Here is a 20962-nt window from a genome sequence, read left to right on the forward strand (position 1 = left end):
ACTGAAATCATTGTTATCGTATTTTCACAACAAATAATAGGAGATTTTTCAAAAATAACTTTTATAATAATAGTTTACAAAAATATGACTTATACTAATTGTTTATAAAAAATATGATTTTTATAGTGATTGTTTACAAAAGTATAAGAGTTAAACTTTTTCCTTTCTTTTATAACTTTTTTTATTTGAATTTTTTTTAATAGATGTTTCATTAATTTTTCTTTCTATTTGTTATTTCTTTATTTTTTTTTTCTTTTTTATTTTTCTCCTGTCTTTTTTTTTATTATTATTTTACTATCATTTTATTTTTTATATATATTTTTTCATATGTATTTTTCCTCGTTATTTTTCTTTTTATTTTTTTCCTGTCCTTTTATATTTTTTTAGTTTTTTGTTGTTAATCATCCACTCTTTGTAGTTTATTTATTTATTTATTTTTCTTTTATTTGTGTTCAAAATTTGATATTACATAGTTATATTAATATTTATTTTTTATTACTTTTTTTTTCTTATATTTGCTTAATTTTCATTAGAGATGCCTTTGACGCTATTCTAAAGATTCACTCATTATAAAAGTTTCACCGTTCAGTATTAGTAGCTGGTTATTCAAAATATAAATAATTGATTACTTAAAATATTATAGTTACCCAAAATATGAGTATCTTGTTATTAAAATATAAGTAACTAATTACTTAAAATATAAGTAATCGATTACTTATGATAGTATAATTATTAAAAATAAAAGTATCTTGTTATCCAAATTATAAGTAACTAGTTACCTAAAATAAGAGTACTTGGTTACACAAAATATAAGTACCTAATTAGTCAAAGTATAAGTACCTAGTTACTCAAAATATAAGTAATTGATTATCCAAGATAGCACTTAAAAAAAGTACTTAGTTACCAAAACATATAAGTACCTATGTAATGCCCTATTTTTTAGACACGCTATAGTGACTGTGACTTTCTAATTACTGTGCTCACTTTTGCTAATTAAAAAGTTTCCCGAAAAACGTATCAAATTTAAACTTTTTACTTAAACTTCAAACTTTTATAACTATATACTTATATTCGTATACAAAGTCAGGATCTCGCTTTTAAAACATTTATTCATATTTAGAATACTCTTTACAAAAATGTTGCTCAGCGACTACATATAGAAACCTAAGTCGTCCCGAGACCGAACTCTCCAGGTCAAACCATCTTGACATGTACAATCATCCTCGAGCTCTGGACTCACTGCTGCTCAGCCTTAGTCTTTCCTTTACCAACACATGTAAACAATATCTATTAGTCGACAGACTCAGTAAGAAAAGCATATAACACATAATATATTAGCAACTTATATTTAGGCGTCCATACACCTATTCACAAGGCTTAAAAGTGTTAGGATCTTATGCCTAAAATAAAACCTATTTCAATATAATCAGATTTACTAATAAATAAAAGTCCAAAAATTATTTTATGTTGCATGGTTCACATTATTACTTTCATGATTATATGTTTAATATATAAAAGCTATTAAATCCTTAACATATAGTTATTCATGATTATAGTGTTGTCTACACAGTAAAAAATAATCATGATTAATTATATGCTTCAAAGTACTTAGTCCCATGATTTATCAGTGTAATGACCGCATGATAGATTATGGATTAGCAAAGACAATTAGCATTAGTTATTGACATTTTATAATTATATATGATTTTATATTTGTTGTGGGCCTCATTTTTAGAAATTGGCATTAGAGTTATAATTTTTCAATTTCGGACATTTAATTAAACTCTAAGAGTATTGTTTATGTTAATTATAAATTATGCAATTTTTATAATTTTTGCTCGACGACAATGGAAAATGTGATGGATGGCCATTAGAGTCACATGTGTATGTTCAGAACCTATTTCTTAGCAGGACAAACATAAAAGAATATTTTGAGTGTCGGGTTTAGGCGAGGTTATGGTTATTGACCATTTACTCCTAAGCCTATAGGTTTCTTAAATTGGATGTAAGGGCATTTTGGGTATTTTATTTTGAAGTTTAGGTGGCTAGTTTGTACCTTGACAGCTAGCCATTAGGTGTATTTCAGCTTTGGTTTATTGAGTAATTAGTGAAATTAGTTATTTAATAGAGAAAGGAAAAAACCCAATTTTTGCTCCTCCTCCCTTCCATTTTTGAACCTAGCTCAAACCAGCAACAACCCGGGATTTTTGTATGAATTTGAGGAGTTTTAACTGAAATCAAGTGGAGTAATTCAAAGGTAAGAATCCTAGAACTTACTCTTTTAAGTTTTGTTAGTTTTTTTTTTTTTTTTGGTTTTGGACATATAATTTTGGAATTTGGCTATGTTCAAATTAGGGTTAGCATTTCTTTGTTTCTTGTTGTTTAGTAAGGTTGTTTTAGGCTTGAATTTTATGGTTTTGGTGCCTAATTCTTGTGTTGAGCAAGTTTGAGATGGTGTTTTAAATTTTTGTGATTAATTGTTGTTGTTTCTTGTTAGAATCTACTCTTGGATGTTATTGTAGGTGGTCTAGCAGGTTTTCTGAAGTTTCAGAACAATTTGAGTGAGTTATGAATTTTTGGAGATTTCTGTTACTCTAAAAATTCTGGTTTACAGGTTTGGGCCATTTTTAGAGCCTTATTTTTGGTGTTTCCTCGATATTTAGGGTATTGTCTTGTTTTTTATTGATAGGGAAACTTTTGTTTTGAGTTTAGATTCTCAGATTAGGTTTTTGCAAGTTGTTTACCCATTTACGTGAATGTGACATAGGGCATCCATCCATCGCGTGATTTTCTGTTCAGGTCGGCCGACACACTTGAACTTGGAACGAGGTAAGACTAGCATAGAATGTATCTATATATGAATATGTGTATGTGTAATACATGCATGCTATTTGCGATTCGTATGCTACCAACACTAGTACGATAGTGATATTGAGTGCATTGGTATAGTGTATGATGTTCAATGATACAATACGGTATTACCAACACTAGTACGGATAAGTATGTAGTGTATGTGGTATAACACTTAGTGGTACTCGAGGTAAGGTGCAAACCCTACCAACACTTGTAAAGACTGCTTAATTTTAATTTGGAATTAGTAGATAATTAGGGCTTAATTATGAAATTAGATTATTAATTATAATTTATGAATATATGGAGATTTATTTAAATTCAGGGTGTATTATTTATGCTATATATGAAATTTCATATTTTTCATGTTTTGTGTCCGAAAATAATAGAACGCGTCGTTTGGTCAATAGAATCATATTTTAGTAATTTAGTAATAGCGGGGAAACCTAGATAGGCATATTGGAAATGTCGGGATCAGTTGGGATTTTAAAAATGACCATTTTACCGCTACGCCACTTTACTAGTTAAGTTATGAGAAGGGCATTTTTTGTCATTTTGACTTGCATGAGGTGGCTCGTTTTTAGTGTGGCAGCTGGCCATTATTTGATAAAATAGTCTAATTTTATCTTTCATTTAGTGAAATATTAAAAATAGGAAAAAAATTAAGAAAAAACCACTTCTCTTTCCCTCTCTTTTTTGAACCCTCAAGGGAAACCAGCAATAATTAGGGATTTTTCAGCTGCAATGAGTAGTTTAGCAAGGTTTTTGTGATTCAACTCAAGGTAAGATGTTCTGGCCTCTTTCTTGGTGATTTCTTAAGCTTTAAGTTTAATTTGTGCATGTTAATTGGGATTTAGGGTTCTGAGTTGTTCACTAGTGTTTATTTATGTCTTCTGAAGCTACTTAAGGTTAATTATGTTGGTTTGAGCTTGGTTTGTGGACTGTTGTGATGTTTGAGCAAGCTTTGAGTTTAAGAACTCAAGCTTTGCTCTTTAATGGTGGATTTTGATTCTGGTTGTGTTGGTTGGTTTTATTGCATGAATGATGTTCATTATGGTGTAATTAGGTACTCTGGAAGGTTTGGTTGCATTTGGATTCGAATTGAGGTTGTTGTGGGGTTTTAGGTGTTTCCTGCACTGAACTGGTTGACCAGTTCAGTGGGACCTGTAGGAGCCAGAATTCTAGTTGGTCCCCAGGAAACCCCACAGAACTGGTCCTTCAGTTGGGAAACTGGTCTATTGGTTGGTAGGGGGTTTTTAGACATCCTGGGCGTTTTCCTTCGGACATGCCCTGTCTGAATGCGCGTGCACACAGGTGATCACCCGTGTCCGCGCGCGCATGTGGGGTGACACCACCTCCAGATTTTTTTTTTTATTTTGAAAAATTCATAACTAATTCAAATAAAATCAAAATTGAGTTCTGTAAAAAAGTGAATTGCTTAATTTTTTCCATACTATCCAATAAAAATGATTACAGAACGAAAATCTAATTACTTTACATAAAAATTTTGCAAACATCAATCAATCACCAATAAACACATAGATCAACATGAATCACATCCAAATCACATATACATCGTTTTAAATCCATATTACTTGAAAGTAAATCAATTACCATGGCACTGAGGCCAGTTGTTGGACTATATTTTACCACGATCTAGATTTACTAACAAGTATGTTTTTAACATCCTAATATGAATATCTAAAATGATAAAAATAAACACATAAAAGGTATGAGAAACCTTACAGTGGTTGCAGCGAAATTAAATGACTCCTTCCCCTCAGATCTCTAACCCTTATATCCTTTCTGTAGCAGAGTATCACCAAGATCTGAGCCCGATTCTTCTTCTTGTTGTTTGGATTCTTCAGTCTTACATACTATGATTGAGGACTAACTTGTTATGTGTGGGCATGCACTCAATCACTAATGGCTGAATTTTGTTTTGTGAAGAAAGGCTATGGTATTTCGAATTAGAGGAAGAAGAAGGAAGAGGTCTCATAAACCTAGAGAGAAAACTAGGTTTTTAGCTTTGGAGGCATTAGTTGGATAATGAGCCCATAGCCTTCCTTTTATACTAATTTCCACTAGGGTTAGGGTTAAATTATTTGAAATAAAAAATTGATAAAAATAGAGCAAAATTAACACATAATGCGCGACCACTTAATGGGCCCAACACTAGTTTAGTTTTTGCCATTTTTCTCAACTATTTTATCTATTTTTCACAAATACCACTTTTTGCAACTTCAACCCTATAAATGCCAAAACTATTTATTTAATAATTAAATAATTATCCAATAAAATTGTCATTTATGATATTTATTAATTAGACTCCACAAAGTCTCTTAATTAATAAATTAATCCTAAAATACCATTTCTTCACAATCAAGCCATAACATAGTGAAAATTCATAAACTGACCATAGTCTAATTTTAGAATTAAAATTGATTAATTAAAATCAATTAACTGATTCTTACAAGCAGTTTGTCTCAACTAGCTAGTATGGGGACCATGAGCCTATATAACCGAGTTTCCAATAAGCAGATCTAGAATTTACCAAGTAAATTCTCTAACTTATTAATTCCTCGTTAAACCACTATAAAACTTGAAATTACACTCTCAGTTACATAGAACGCTCTATATGTTCCACGATATAGATATGCTATTAATTATCCATTGTTATAATCCCAATAATCAATGATCCTCTATAGATGATTTACATTGCATAGGGACAAAATTACCGTTACACCCTTTTAATGTATTTTATCCTTAAAACACTTAGCCACCTATAAATGATATTTAGTGAAATAATATAATCACTAAAATGAGCGCTCTATCATTTATCTCTATTTAGCCAAGCTTGAAGGAAATCATTGTTTCACTTCTATGTCCGGTAGAAGCTATAGATTCCATATCTATGATTAGCGCTCCCACTCAATTGTAATATCGTGTTCCCAAAATGTACGTATCACCCGGACCAAAAGGTAGGCTTAACTAACAAATCAAAGAACACAAATAACACTCTTGAGATCGAACCTAATCATGTCAGGATTGAGATCATTTGATCTAGGATCACCTAGGTGATATTGAATTGAATAGATATTACGGTAAAATTATCATATCTAATCTAAATTCAATATCGGTCCCTTTCGATGCATACTCCATACATCCAACCCAAGCTTACTTTAACCAATACCCTGGAAAGGACATAGCACTTATCCAAGGTGCAAGTAAACTACGTTGTAGATTATCATATCAGTTAAACCCTGTGTAATGATAAATCTAGGAATACATTTAATCACTCAATCTTTTTTATTTTCTACTGTGTTGACAACACAATAAACAAGAATATTAGTGTGATAAGGGTTTGGATAAATTTATTAATCAAATAAGTAAATAGATGATCACATGAACTAAATAACACATTAAACAAGTAATGAAATTAAATCTGTTTCTTTATTGATAATTGAACAGAAAAGATTACATTGAAATAGATTTTTATTTAGTGCATAAAGCCCAACACCCTCATTAGCTGGGTGGGCCTAGAGTTTGTAAAAACTATCTTTAAACTTGTCCCCCTTTTTGGGGACTGGTAGGAGTTCATAAAAATATTAAATCTTAACCGGATTGGGTGGGGCCTAGTTCCAGGCAACGTAAAAAATATACAAGCCTGATAGCAGGCGGTAAGCTTGTGGTATAAGTTGGTAGGGTGAAAGGCCAACGAAGACCAAAAAATCAATAAAGTAGTCTTGGAGCGGAAGCACAGCCTCGGACATCAAGTGGGTTTGGCTCCACGCCCCGAAGCCATTGTAGTTATGATTAGGCGTCTCTTCATCCCTCGAGAGACGATGGTAAACCCCTGAGATGGAAGGTTTAATTCCAACAACAGTAATGATCTTTTCCAACTGGTGGGCGCAAGTTTGTGTCGAATGTAGCTTATCTGCTTCCCAACCATTGGAGTGACAGGTGAACTTTTTGTAGACTACCGGGCCCTTCATTACTTCATCCAAAGTGGCCAATTTCATTGGCCCCTTCTTCGAGGATTTTGCTCCAGTAGAGGCGGGGGTTTACATGGTATGGATTTGATGAAGGTCTAGGATTTCTTGGTCGAACCTAAAGAAACCGTGAGTGTGAAGGTCGCGGAGAACTTCACTCATCTGAAAAGAAAATCTAGCAATTAGCCCCCATATCAAACCCTAGGATCAAAAAGGGGAATAAGGGTCCCCTAACCGCTGGAAAGAGGCCCCCTCCGGATGCCTACCGAAAAAGGGAATCCAGAGATTCTCTAAGGCAAGCATCGGGTGCAAAACATCCTAGCAAAAAAGAAAAAGGGTATGGAAGTCGCTTCGAACACCCAGAAGCAAGCGAACAAGAAACTGCCATTTTCAACTCTCAAAAAAAGAAAGACGGCAGTGCACGTACAGAGAAAGGAGTAAAAAGCATAAAAAAACAACAATAAACGACAGTGGTCATCGAACGCCCCATTTTGGGGGGGCATCACAGTGACATTCACCGTGGCCACCGTGCCACAGAAACCAAGCACAATCAAATGAAAATATCATCAATTTTAATTTACCCTAACAACCAGAAGAAAAGGAAATAGAGAGCGTCTGAACAAAAACTTACACAAAGGCAGTAAGGAAGAGGTTAATGACGTTTGGTGGTAATATTTCGTCTAACAGCAGTGAAGGAAGAGCAGGAGATAGTTGGAGGTTTCTGGAATTTCATCGAATGGGTTGGATGGACTAAAAATTGAAAGGTGGTGAAAGTGACCCAGTAGAGAAAAGTGTTGGCTTTTATAGGCCATTAAGGGTGCAAGACTGTCTTGATCAGGCACCGTCATACAGTGAAGATTCGTAATGATTCGAATTCTGTGATCCAATGGATAGGATGAATAGGTGTAAAGAGAAGAAAAGGCGGTTGAAACGTTTGAGTATCGCTCTGACACCAACATTAATGGAAGAGTCTATCAATGGACGGGAAGCGAGTTGTTGTCTACCAATGGAAATAAAAATCAATGATGACGATCATAAATGTTACCCACGCGCCTGGGGCACGTGCCACTCTATTTATTAAGACCGGAGATGGCTCACAAGTCTTATTTACCTAGTACTAAATAAGACTTAGGGGTAATTGTTGCCCCGGTTTTTTCCTAAAATACGTGGCAGCTGCCAGGTATGACACGTGGACAGAAGAAGACACCTCACCCAGAGATTAGTTAAAGGTCGCATAGAAGAGACAATAAGTAGGGTTCGGAGAGTTAACTCCCGAACAAGGGAAAAAGGCACGTTTTCTTCTTCGGGAGTTAAGATATAGTAAATTACCTCCGAGTCGAGAAGAACCCATTCGAACAGTCACCTCGCATTTAATGCAGCATGGGGATGAAAACGTCTGTGAATACCCATAAGAGGACTTATCAGACATCGTAAGCCTGATTTAGGGCGATTACACGATAATCAAAGGGACTAGTGACAGCTCCATTATGATGGATCACATCAATCAAGGAAGGATGAAGGCTAATCTCACCTGACCTCTATGATACCTACTATATAGGTAATGCATGCCCTAGTTTGTATATTTTGGAAACTTGTGCTTATCCATGGTTGGCACTCAAAGACAAGTTACCCCTTTTTAGCTATTCCCACCAATCTCTATAAATACTCCTGAGAAAAATGAGAAAGGGGATCGGAAAAAGGAGAGAGAAAAACATACCAAGAACATTCTCTGTAAAAGAAATACTCTTATTAATAACAGAGACTTGTGGACTAAGACTCATTAATGCCCGAACCACGTAAAAATCATCTACCCTAATTATCCCAAAGCTCTTATCATTATCTCATTTAATTGGTTGTCGAAAACCTCAGTCAACAATAATGATTAATAATATTATTAAAAATGATTAATGATATATATGCTTTTAATAATTTGTACACTTTATTATAACCACACTCTTTTAACTACAAATTATAAGAGAATATATATCACTATTATTATTTTTTAAAAATATATATTTGAACATAATATATAAAATGTATTTTAAAAGTAATTAATTCTCTAATCAAGCTTAAATTTTATCAAAATAATTTCTAATATAATCCTTATATATATAGAGATCAATATAAAATATGTATAACAATATATGAAATTTATTCTTTTATTGTGCATCTAAAATACGTATATATAATCACTTCTAAAGAGCATGCTAATGTAACCGCTATATCTAAAAAAAATTCTCAAAAATTGAAATCTCAAACCCTATTTTAAAAATTAAAAAATAAAAATACATTACCTAAATAAAAAAATTGAACATATATATATTGCACTTAACATTATTTAATTAAAACTAATTAAAAAAAAACTAATAATACATGTAACATTAACCTAGTAAAATACATATTTATATTATATTGATTTGATTAAAAATTAAAAGTGATTTACTCAGGGTTAGTTCAAGGTGGTACAACCGGGACCTAGACCCCCAAAAACCATAATTTTGGGGGTCAAATTAAAAAATAACACATATTATACATATAATAATAATAGTAATAATTTATTTACATTACTAATCACTATTAAAAGGAGGCAGAAATAGTTAGAGGTCTTTTGTATTTGTGGGAGGTTGCATGTTTGAAACTTATTGAGTGCATTTCTTTTTTCAATTTATAGTATTTATGCTCTACTTTACTTATATTCGGTGTTTAGTAAATACTTATGACTAGTTTAATCTTTAAGAGCTCTTTCATTTTTTTTTTAATTTAAAAAATAAAGAAAAAGAAGAATATACGTTCACGTATATATTATAATTACTGAATTCTTCTTTTCTTTAGCAGATACATTTATATAAATGCTAAATTCTTTGCCCAAAAAAAATTATTTCTTGATGTAAATTTATATAAAATTATAATAGTAAATTTATTAAAAATCTATAAAGTTATCTTATAAATTTAAATTTATAATTAATTTTACTGTCATATTTAATTTATACAAAACTGTATGATTTAAATACCACAACCACAACACAACACAACACTTGGGAAACATTCCAACCTCATAAAAAAGGTCAATCTGAAACCCAATACCAACGGTCATTCATACAAAAGTAGTCCTATTTGAGAAATAGATGGGTGCCAATGGCCAAATATAGATTCATGATCAATTTATAGTTAAATAACTAAACTTGAAGAGAATACAGATTATAAAAAACTTAAACTAAAATAAACAAACCTTTCATTTCACACATTTATTCCAAACCAAGATTATCATAATGGCACAAGCACAACCGGAGATGAGCAAAGACGGAAACTTTAAAGAAACCAGTAGTCCCCGCTTTAGATTCAATGCTCAGGCCCCTGAATTCGTTCCCAGGTCACAAACCCAGATGTCAGTTTCAGGATATTTCTACCCATGCTTCCATTTTCCTGATTGGGTTTATGTTGGTGACCCTGAGCCTCCTTCTTATTGGATATCTAATCCAGATACCACGCCCCATTCGAAGAATGTCCTCCCAGACGAGCTTCAGCAAAAAATCATCAAACAGGCGTGTTGAATAATTTTTGTTTTCTAATAAGCTCCATTTGGTGATTTGCTAATTGGGTTCTGTTTATTTTAGTTTAATCCTCCATATTAGTTTTTCCTTCCTAATGTGAATGTTATTTCGTTATAGGACTGAGGTTTGTGATGGAATTATGGATGTTTTGTTAATAGATAGCCATTGTTTGAAACAGGTGGAATACCAGTTTAGTGATATAAGTTTGCTAGCCAATGAAACGTTGGCTAAAAACATTAGCAAAGATCCTGAAGGTTATGGTAAGAATTATTAGAAAGTAATTGGTGATTTTTATTTTGATTAAACACTGATTTTAAACATGTGTTTTTGATTTATAACAGTTCCAATATCTGTGATTGCTTCCACAAAGAAGATTAAATCTCTTACTAGTAACAATCATGTGCTAGCTGAAGCACTTCGATCCTCTTTGAAGCTTGTAAGATATTTATTGTACAAAATTTAAAAAAAATATAATGGTCTAGTTGTGGGAAAATCAATCTTTACATCATTGATTTTGATTATTAGAAGTTTATTCTTAATTGTTGATCATGTTTTGATAGGTTGTAAGTGATGATGGGAAAAAGATTAGGCGAAAGCATCCTTTCACAGAAAGAGAGAGAGAGGAGTTGCAGGTAGAACAATGATTATTCAAAATGTTTTTTTGGAATTAATACAGGAATAAATTATGCTAAATTTAACTCTGGTCTTGCAGTCTCGTACTGTAGTAGCAGAGAATTTGCCTGATGATCACTCTCATCAAAACCTCGAGAAAATATTTAGGCTTGCTGGAAGGTTGTTTCTTTAAGAACTACCTTCATCATTTTCTTATTTTAGTGTGATCCATTACTTATTGTATACTGATCTGAAGATATCACTTGCAGTGTGAAAACAGTTCGAGTATGCCACCCTCAAGAACCTAATTCTTCTCGTTCTAAAGGTGATTTCTTTGTCAGTAACAAGGTAAAGATTGAAACATTTACATTATTTCTCCGATATAATTAGATTAATTTGAATAGTCTTCACTCAAAACTAACATTTTTTTTCTTGTTGTTTGCTCTCACAGCTTCATGCACTTGTGGAGTATGAAACAACACAGACAGCTGAGAGAGCGGTAGAGAAGCTAAATGATGAGCGAAACTGGAGGAAAGGTCTCCGAGTAAGGTTGTTGCTCAGATGCTCGGTATGCTATCCCTTGTCATTATGTTATGTTTTTTCCTTGTTTTTAGATAAACAAAAGTTGTTGATGTTCAATTTAATTTATTGACTATTCTATAAGAAATCTAACTATTATTAGAAAATTTATTGCTCAGCCGAAATCTGTCTTAAAGAACAGAAGATCAGAATTCGATGGAATTCTTGAAGATGATGAGATTCTTCCATGTGAATCAGCTGAAGAGGCTTCTCAGTCAAGCCATGCGAATTCCATCATTGTAAGTAATGTAAGATTTTATTTTTACTGAATCAACTTGTTACATCTCAAGATGATGGATTTATGTCTTTAATTATACAATTAAACAAGCAAATAGGCTACCCCATTTGTTTCCATCTCACAAAAAAAGGCATGATTGTAAGAAAACTTTATCCAATATCTCATCATGGGACTCCTATGCTAGGCTGAAGAGAACTCTGGTGGATCAAGAAAGGGGTGGGGACGAGGGAGGGGGAAGCCTCGAGGACGGGCCCAGAACCACAGTGGGCAAGGACTGATTGTTCATTCTTTGCAATCAAGCAGTGGCCCCTATAGTGAAGGACTTACAAGGCAGAATTCTAAGGGTCCAAGAATGCCAGATGGAACGAGGGGATTCACCATGGGAAGAGGCAAGCCATTATCCACCCCAACTCTTGCTAATGTTTCCAATTGAGCTTAGTAAGAGCAATGCTTGGCAGCCTAGTTTTGATTTTTTTTTTTTTTTCTGGCAATGACTCCTTACTACTAAATGTGTCCACCTCTTTCAGAAACTTGAGAAGGGAGAGATTTTTCAAGTAGTATTAATACGTTTACGTTTACACTAATAATTTGAGATGTATAGTATAGTAATAGTATATCATTCATTTATATAGCATGGCACAAAGGGCTATGATGACCGAAATTGTTTTTTTCTCTCAAACTTATGTATTCAAATTAATCAATAATGAAAATGAGTAGAAATCTCTTCGTATTAATCTTTCTTTTACTATTTACTTTGATTAGAAATTAGAAGTGCTTTACTCAGGGTCAGCCCAAGGTGGTGCAATCGAGACTTAGGCCCCAGGAGCCAGAATTTTGAGGGGTACAAAATCAAAAAAATAACACATATTATACATATAATAATAACAGTAGTATTAAAGTCAAGTTAACAACTCTCCAGACTCGTCTCTCTCGACATGCATAGTATGAACAGGGGTTCTTCCTCCTTCCCAGTGTGTTCACACCTGATCTCTGCGCATTTCCACAAGGTGAAACTCATGCCTAGCTCCAGATCGCTCGATCATGGTGGCTCTGATTCTTCATCTACTGAGACACAAAACAGCTCGACCCATCCAAGCCACGCGAGCCGTCCCCCTCAGAAGATACCCAACCACTCCAGTCGCATCATCATTTACTCCGGCCTCCTCCCAAATCCGTCGAGCCATACAGAGTTAAATGAGACTCTTACAGGTATTGATTTCCCCTTACAACTTTCCCTATTCACTGTCAAATCGTTTCAGAGAAAATGGTTTTTTATTGAACAATTTAGATATATTTTTGGTTTGCCCATTAAATTTCATCCTAAAAATTGTACCTTCAAAGGGATTTTGGGTAATGGGAACCCTCTCAAATCCGTCGACAGAAGGGATTTAATTCCTTTTGCCATTTTGAGTTTGAGTCCCTCGTTTATTCTGGCCTGCAAATGTGTTCTGTCTATTGCAATTTTCAAATCCTCTGTGCAGAAACTCTACACCATATTAAATGCTATAGAAGTGACTGTTACTGATTTGCTTTGTCCCAGTTCTGTGAGAGTTTATCTATTTAAAGTCATGTTTAGGAGAAGCCTCTCTTTCTGGTTCTTGTATGTTATTAGTTGTTTATACCATTCTCCTGTCCTCATCCCTTCCAGTTTAACTCTCCATTTCTTGATCTCCCACCGATCGTCTTTACTGTGGTATGTCTTAGTGTCTACCCATATTATTTTCCCATCTTGTTCTGTCAGTTTAGTTGTGTTTTTCTCTACCTATAATACACATCTCTTCAGTAAGTGCTATACATTTGTCAGTATACATTCTATAGACTGTGATAATCCTCAAAGCTTGTCCTGGCCTCGTCTCGTGTTTATATTCTTAGTCGTTGTTATCCCAGCCAGCCCCCTTATAATCATTCTTTTTAATTACCCGTGCACCCCTTCGGTCAACTACCCCTTAAACCATCTCCCTCCCCCTATCTCAACAAAATACTTGTGTTGTCTTGTCCTCATTCGGTCTCTTTTTATAGTGCAAACTCAGCTTTGTTCCATATTGCTCTTTGTTTATTATTGCACTTCCTCTGTCAACCCAATGGATGATCTAACCAATTCTCTTTCTGTTGCTCTCAACCTCACAGAAACTGAGTGTACCATCCAAACTCTCCATGACCACACTCCCACAAACACTCCTGAAACAGAGACATAGCATGTTCCCCTCTTCCTTGTTGTTAAAGTCCACACTGTCAAGTCTTTCAACCGAAAGAATTTTATAGAAAAAATGACAAAGAATTGGAATCATATCTCTCGGAGCCCTGCGGTTATCACCGAGCGCCCCAATGGCCTTTTCCTTGTTGAGTTTGGTTGCGATGGAGATAGGCGTCGGGTTTTGTTGCAACAACCTTGGACTTACCTCAACCAAGCTATTCTTATGGATATTCCAAACTCCCTGGATGTCCTCAATGGGGATAGTTTGTTCAAAATTCCTCTTTGGGTTCAAGTGTTTAACACTCCTTTTCTTAAACGATCGGAAGAGTTGGCAGCCCTTGTTTCTTCCTCTCTCGCCACATGTTGGAACTCTACAAGCCATCTCTTCGTGAGACATGGGGACCCTATTTTAGGCTTAGGGTCATGTTTGATGTAGCGCAACCCCTCCCTCGTGGAATACCTGTCCATTTCTCGGGTATAAATAAAGTAGTTTGGCTTGAACTGAAATACGAGAACCTCCCTGACATTTGCTTTTTCTGTGGCCGAATGGGGCATAGTTATAATAAAAGTTGCATGGATTACATGAAGGCTTGCGATGAAGCTCCATTCCCTCCGGAGCTCAGGTATGATATCAAAACCATTTCCGGCAATGTTAAAGTTTCCACTAATGCTTTGTTATGCCCTGAACAGCTTAATTTCGCCAACCCTCCGGTTGCTTCTTTCATGACTACTAATCCGGCTAGTGCGGTTTGTGTTGCGCCCCCAGAGAACATGCCACCTTTTCCCACCTATGGCTCCCAAGAAATTTTCCCTCCTCAAGGCCAAACACAACAAGTGGGCCTATTCAAGTCCGGCCCATCAACCCTCGCACAAAAATACTCTCAATGGAACCAACCCGAGCCCACCACCAACACAACAACCCCCAATCCATCTCATAACCTCCCACCCGAGACCATTACACCAACATACACCGCCCTTCTTAACGCCACAATGAGCAATACCAGTGTCCAAAAAGCCTCACCAACCTCCAACCCGAACCAAGCCATCACATCCCAAAACTCAAACGGCTCCAACTCCACAAGCTCAAAATACTGCCATGTACCTTTGCCCGAGAACATCCCACTCCTCGACACTAGCAAGAGACTTGAAGCTATGAACCTCACCTACCAACCAGGAGTTGCTACCCCTTCGGGTTCAAAGGCCTCAAGGAAAAGACACAAGCCCGATTCAAAGGACAAGTTCAAAAGGCAAACTGAAATGGTCAATGGAGAGCTCCGTCATCAAATCAAGCGTTCCCGCTCTGACAGCCCACAAGTCACTGAAATTTCATCTGGAAACGCAGGCCTTGCCACCGAGCAGGCCTGCCCGCTGCCATGAAGCTTGTCAGCTGGAATGCACGTGGAATTGGGAGTGATCGTGCATTCCGTAATCTCTCCCGTTTAGTTTCTTTTTGTAATCCTGCTGTTTTATTTATTATGGAATCTAGGCTTGCTAAGAATGTTGTTGACAATCTTAAGCACAAGCTCCATTTTGACTCGGGCTTGGAAATACCTAGGATAGGTAGAAGTGGGGGCTTGCTTTTATTTTGGACCAATGAGGTAACCATCACTTTATTTTCTCAATCTATTAGTCATTTTGATTGTTATGTTTCGTGTACGGTTACTAATGTGTTTTTCCACCTTGCGTGTTTTTATGGCTCACCGGTTGACTCTCTTAAGCCACACACTTGGAATATTTTGAATAGGATTGGTAGGGGTAACCCTCGGGATCCGTGGCTTATCATTGGGGATTTTAATGCTTTTCTCTTTTCCCATGATAAACAAGGGGGAAATCCCGACAGGGGCCCCTCCTCTGATTTCAGACAGTTCCTTGACTCTTCTAACCTTTCCCCGCTTGACCCGTCTGGTCCCTTGCTCACATGGAACAATAATGTCGCAACCCCAAAAAACATTCAAGAACGATTAGACTGGGGGATTGTTAATAACTCTTGGACCGATAACTTCCCTGACGCTGCACTTACTCATTTGGGTTTCTACGGATCTGATCATCGAGCCCTTGAAATTGTCACTTCCAATACCCCGGGCACTCGCTCCAATAATAATAGTAAACGTTTTCACTTTGAGAATGTTTGGTTAAAGGACCCAAATTGGAATCGTATTTTTGACCAGTCCTGGACTAGCCACCCGATCCAGCATGAGCCCATCCTCAATCTAGTGGCTACCCAAGCTTCTTGTGCTAAAAGCCTCAATAATTGGAACCATAAAAAGGATTTCAATTTTAAAAAGCACATTAGCAAGATCGAGAAGGACCTGGAGATTGCCCGTTCTGCTCCTGTTTGGGATGATCATACTATACGGAGAATTAAAGAGCTCCAATCTAGGCTTGACTCTCTTCTGTACAAAGAAGAAACTTATTGGAAACAGCGAGCGAGAACCCAATGGTTGGCCCAGGGAGATAAGAACACAAAAGTCTTTCACCGTTACGCCTCCCACAGAAAGAAAATAAACAAAATCCAAAAGCTTCACTTGGCCAACGGCGGTATTGTCTCCGATGAGGAGGGCATTACCCGAGAAATGGAATCCCACTTTAACCAACTTTTCACGTCCACGAACCCTTCCGAGGAGGACGTGATTAAGGCCTTGGAGGGCATTACGTGCTCTCTCTCTCTGAGTTAGATAAATCCCTCCTAGCTGAGGAGTTTTCCTTGGATTAAATAGAAAAAGCTTTTTTCCAACTCCCCTCGGACAAAGCCCCTGGTCCTGATGGGTTCAACTCTAATTTCTACAAAGCAAACTAGACCTCTGTCAGGAACGATGTTCTCAAAGCGGCTGCCAGCTTCCTCAATGGAAATGGGGACATTACTCCTCTAAATACCACTCTCATCACTCTTGTTCCCAAGGTCAAACAACCTACTTCCCTTTCCGAATTCCGACCCATCAGCCTTTGCAATATCATCTACAAAATTATCTCCAAGGCTATAGCAAATCGGCTTAAACTCGTTCTCAACAATTTGATCTCTCCCAACCAAAGTGCTTTCCTTCCTGATAGACTCATCTCGGACAACATTATCATTGCCCAGGAAGTAGCGCACTCCATCAAACTTAAAACAAGGGGCAAAAAAGGATGGATGGCGGTCAAGCTCGATATGGCTAAAGCTTTCGACAGAGTGGAGTGGACCTTCATTGATGCTATTCTTCGGAAATTCCAATTCCCACCCCGGTTTGTCCATCTGGTGTTTTCCTGCATCTCCACGACTACCTTTCAATTCAATCTAAACGGTAGAGTTTCTGGTAGTGTTACCCCGTCTAGAGGTATCCGCCAGGGTGATCCTCTTTCACCCTACCTCTTTCTCCTTTGCGCGGAAGGTTTCTCCTCTCTCCTGCGCCAGAAAGAAAGAAACAAGTCTCTTTCGGGTATCAAAGTCGCCAGGCGGGCCCCTGCTATCTCTCACCTGCTCTTTATGGACGATAGTTTTCTTTTCTGTCAGGCGTCTATTAACTCTTGTAACGTCATCAAAGAGGTTCTCGATGTGTACGAAAGGGCCACAGGACAAAAAGTTAATTTCCAAATTCCTCGTTGTATTTTTCCCCTAATGTGGAGTTAAGGGACCAAACTCTAATCTCTGATTTCATGAGGATCCCTGTTCGTCCCTCCTTTGAAAAATACCTGGGTCTCCCTCAACACATTGGCCGAACGAAAAAACAATTGTTTCATTACCTTCATGACAAAGTCTGGGGCCACCTTCACAATTGGCGAAACAAAGTCTTTTCAAAAGGGGGCAAAGAGACTCTTCTAAAATCGGTCATTCAAGCCATTCCTACTTATAGCATGGCTTGCTTTCGCATCCCGGTGGCCACTTGCCGCTCTCTTGAATCTACCATGGCAAACTTCTGGTGGGGAATTAATGACAACAATCGCCCCAAAACCCATTGGCAAAGCTGGAAAAAGCTCTGCAAATCCAAAAAGGATGGCGGGCTTGGTTTCCGTTCTCTGGTCCATTTTAATCAAGCTATGCTTGCAAAACAAGCCTGGCGCATCTTAAAGCAACCAAACTCAACGGTGTGCAGAATTTTATCTGCCCGATATTATCCTCAGTCTTCCTTCCTTAGTAGCTCAACGGGGCATTCTCCTTCTTTCGTCTGGCGTAGCATTTGCTGGGGGAAAGAGTTGCTGCGCAAAGGTCTTATCTCAAAAATTGGCAATGGACAGAACACATCCACTACCATGGATCATTGGATCCCGGGTTTTCGTCAAGTTACTCCCTTATCCCCTGTCCCTGACAAGGTCGCCTCTTTTATCACATCCACTATGTCTTGGGACATAGCTAAGATTCAGAGTTGCTACCCGGCCCACGTGGCTCAGAATATCCTTTCCATTCCCCTTCCCCTCACCCCTTCCCAGGATGATCTGATTTGGGAACCCTCAAACTCTGGGGTTTACACAGTTAGATCAGGTTACCACCTCAGTTTTTCCACTACTACCCCACCTAACATCCCCTCTTCTTCCTCTCCCTCGCCTTGGTGGAAAACCCTTTGGCATCTTTTCATCCCCGCCAAGGTGAAACACTTTACTTTCCGAGCCACAAACTTAACCCTCCCCACTGCCCAAAACCTAGCCTTTAGGAAAATAATTCTATCTCCGGGTTGTAACCGTTGTAGAAACCAGGAAGAATCGGTGTCTCATGCGCTGTTCTACTGTCAGAGTGTCCGAAGAGTCTGGAAAGGTACTCAATTTTACCCTTATACTCTTTCCTGCTCTTCAGAGATTATGTTTCATGATTTAGCTCACGTGATTCACACATCTTTTCCCAAAGAAGATGTAGAACTTTTTCTGTGTATTGCTTGGTTTATTTGGTTTAACAGGAACAAAGCTCTCAAAGGACAATCTTGCGATCAGGCCCACGCAATTATCAGCCTGACTCAGAGTTTCTTGGCAGATTACAACACATCTTCGTCAGCTTAAAATTCTCTTGGCCGCCTCAGCCTTGCTCTAGCTCCCACAATTCGGGCTCCTCCTGCCCCCGGTGTTCTCAAACTCAATGTAGACGCAGCAATCCCTAAGAATAGTGGAAAAGCGGGTTTCGGTGGAGTAATCAGGAACAGTGAAGGCTTGGTAATCGCAGCTCTCGCTCAGCCTTACTATGGAGGAGGTCCAGTTGCCACCTTAGAAGCAAAGTCTCTCCTTTCTATGCTGCGTTGGTGCATTGATGAGCATTTCCTAGTTCAGGACATAGAAACAGACTGCAAAGCCATTACTGATGCCCTTTACCATCACAAGGAAGATTTTTCAGTTTTCGGAGATCTCATAATGCAAATTAAGGAAACTTTGTCTCTTTTCCCAACAGCTCGGATATCTCACATCAATCGTAATGCTAATTCTTTGGCTGATAAATTGGCGCACTGGGCTTCAGGGTTAGACGAAGTTGCAATCTGGATAGGCGATGACCCCTGCAATCTAGTGGATTTTCTTTCTCTTTAGCGGGCTCCCTCTCTCTCTCTCAAAAAAAAAGAAAAAACAGTAGTATTAATATATTTATATTACTAATTATTATTTAGTCATGTACAAAAAGCGGTAAAAATGGTTAGAGGTCTTTTATATTTGCCCAATGTTGCATGTTCAAAACTTGCTCAGTTTATTTTTAATTTTCAATTTATAGTATTTATAATCTACTTTAACCTATATTTTTTTTTTTAAAGAAAAGCGTTCTTAGAATTAATAAACACCAGTTAAACTTCACGGTCATTACATAACAAGTTTATAGGAATGGTAAAAATTGGGATACAACCAAACGTTTCAACTAGCGTTTATGGCTGAATTGTATGGATTAAAACAGAATAAAATATTGGGCAAAATTCACTTCTTGACCGTATACTTAATAAGACCAATCTCTAGTTACAATTTTGCTACTTTATTTCAACCACTTATTCTTCTTTTCAATAATGCCATATTTTCCAATTTAATCATATAAATGCTAAAACTATTTATTTAATAATTATAATTAATTATCAAATAAAATTATTATTTATGTAATGTATTAATTAGACCATACAAAGTGTCTTAATTAACAAATTGACCCAAAAACCTTTTTTCTTCACAATTAAGCCCTTGTTTAGTGAAAATTCATAAATGAGACAGTCTAATTTTTAGAATTATAATTGATTAATTAAAATTTATTAACTGTGTCTGCAAGCAGTATTATCTCAACTAATGACGGGACCATGGGCCTATATAACCGAGCTTTCAATAAGTAGATCTAGAATTTACCAAGTAAATTCTCAACTTATTAATTCCGCCTTGCGCCACTATAGATTTGGAATTGAATAGCACTCTCAATTATATAGAACGCTCTATATGTACCACGATATAGATATGGTATGATTATCCATTGTTACAATCCTAACAGTCAAGGATCCTTTATGGATGATCTACACTGAATAGGGATAAATTTACCGTTCTACCCTTCAATGTATTTTATCCTTAAAACACTTAGCTACTTATAAATGACACTTCAGTAAACTAATGTAATTACTAAAATGAGGCCTCAGTCATTTATCTCTATTCAACCAAGCTCGAAGGAAATCATCGTTTAACTTCTAAATACTTATAGAAGTTATAGATTCCATATTTATGTTTAGCACTCCCACTCAATTGAACTACCATGTCCTTAATCAGTATGTCAAGAGAAGATCCAATTGGTCGGCTTTAACGAACAAATTGAAGAACATAAATAATACAACCAAGTTGAACCTAACCATATCAGGATTAAGATCCATAGACCTAAGATCAACCATTGATATTGACTTAGAAAGATATAACGGTGAGTTTATGATATCTTATCTAAAATCAATATCGGTCCCTTCCAATGTATACTCCATACATCTGATATTGGTAAACTTTGCCAATGCCTTGAAAAGGACATAACACTTATCCAATGTGTAAGTATACC

At 36.5% G+C, this 20962-nt stretch overlaps 1 protein-coding gene across 2 annotated transcripts; it reads left to right on the plus strand.

Moving 5' to 3' along the window:
- The first annotated feature begins 9865 nt into the window (after positions 1 to 9865).
- Positions 9866 to 12556, plus strand: LOC133033203 (la-related protein 6C-like). 2 transcript variants are annotated; one of them, XM_061107856.1, is made up of 9 exons: positions 9866 to 10384; positions 10572 to 10653; positions 10735 to 10829; positions 10954 to 11025; positions 11106 to 11185; positions 11275 to 11353; positions 11457 to 11573; positions 11704 to 11832; positions 12007 to 12556. In XM_061107856.1, the coding sequence occupies exons 1-9, from the start codon at positions 10112 to 10114 to the stop codon at positions 12253 to 12255; spliced, it is 1176 nt and encodes a 391-aa protein (XP_060963839.1). In that variant the 5' UTR covers positions 9866 to 10111; the 3' UTR covers positions 12256 to 12556. The 2 variants fall into 2 exon arrangements, with proteins under 2 accessions (XP_060963839.1, XP_060963840.1); XM_061107857.1 differs by having other exon boundaries at positions 9886 to 10384; positions 11704 to 11823.
- The last annotated feature ends 8406 nt before the right edge of the window (positions 12557 to 20962 follow it).

This window comes from Cannabis sativa, unplaced genomic scaffold, assembly GCF_029168945.1.
Source record: "Cannabis sativa cultivar Pink pepper isolate KNU-18-1 unplaced genomic scaffold, ASM2916894v1 Contig3, whole genome shotgun sequence".
Lineage (NCBI taxonomy): Eukaryota > Viridiplantae > Streptophyta > Magnoliopsida > Rosales > Cannabaceae > Cannabis > Cannabis sativa.

Bases quoted from the DNA above. Each gene is read 5' to 3' on its own strand.
- LOC133033203 (XM_061107856.1), top strand. From the start codon at position 10,112: ATGGCACAAGCACAACCGGAGATGAGCAAAGACGGAAACTTTAAAGAA. The intron at 10,654-10,734 runs GTAAGAATTATT...GATTTATAACAG, and splicing joins CAAAGATCCTGAAGGTTATG to TTCCAATATCTGTGATTGCT. The intron at 11,026-11,105 runs GTAGAACAATGA...CTGGTCTTGCAG, and splicing joins GAGAGAGAGAGGAGTTGCAG to TCTCGTACTGTAGTAGCAGA.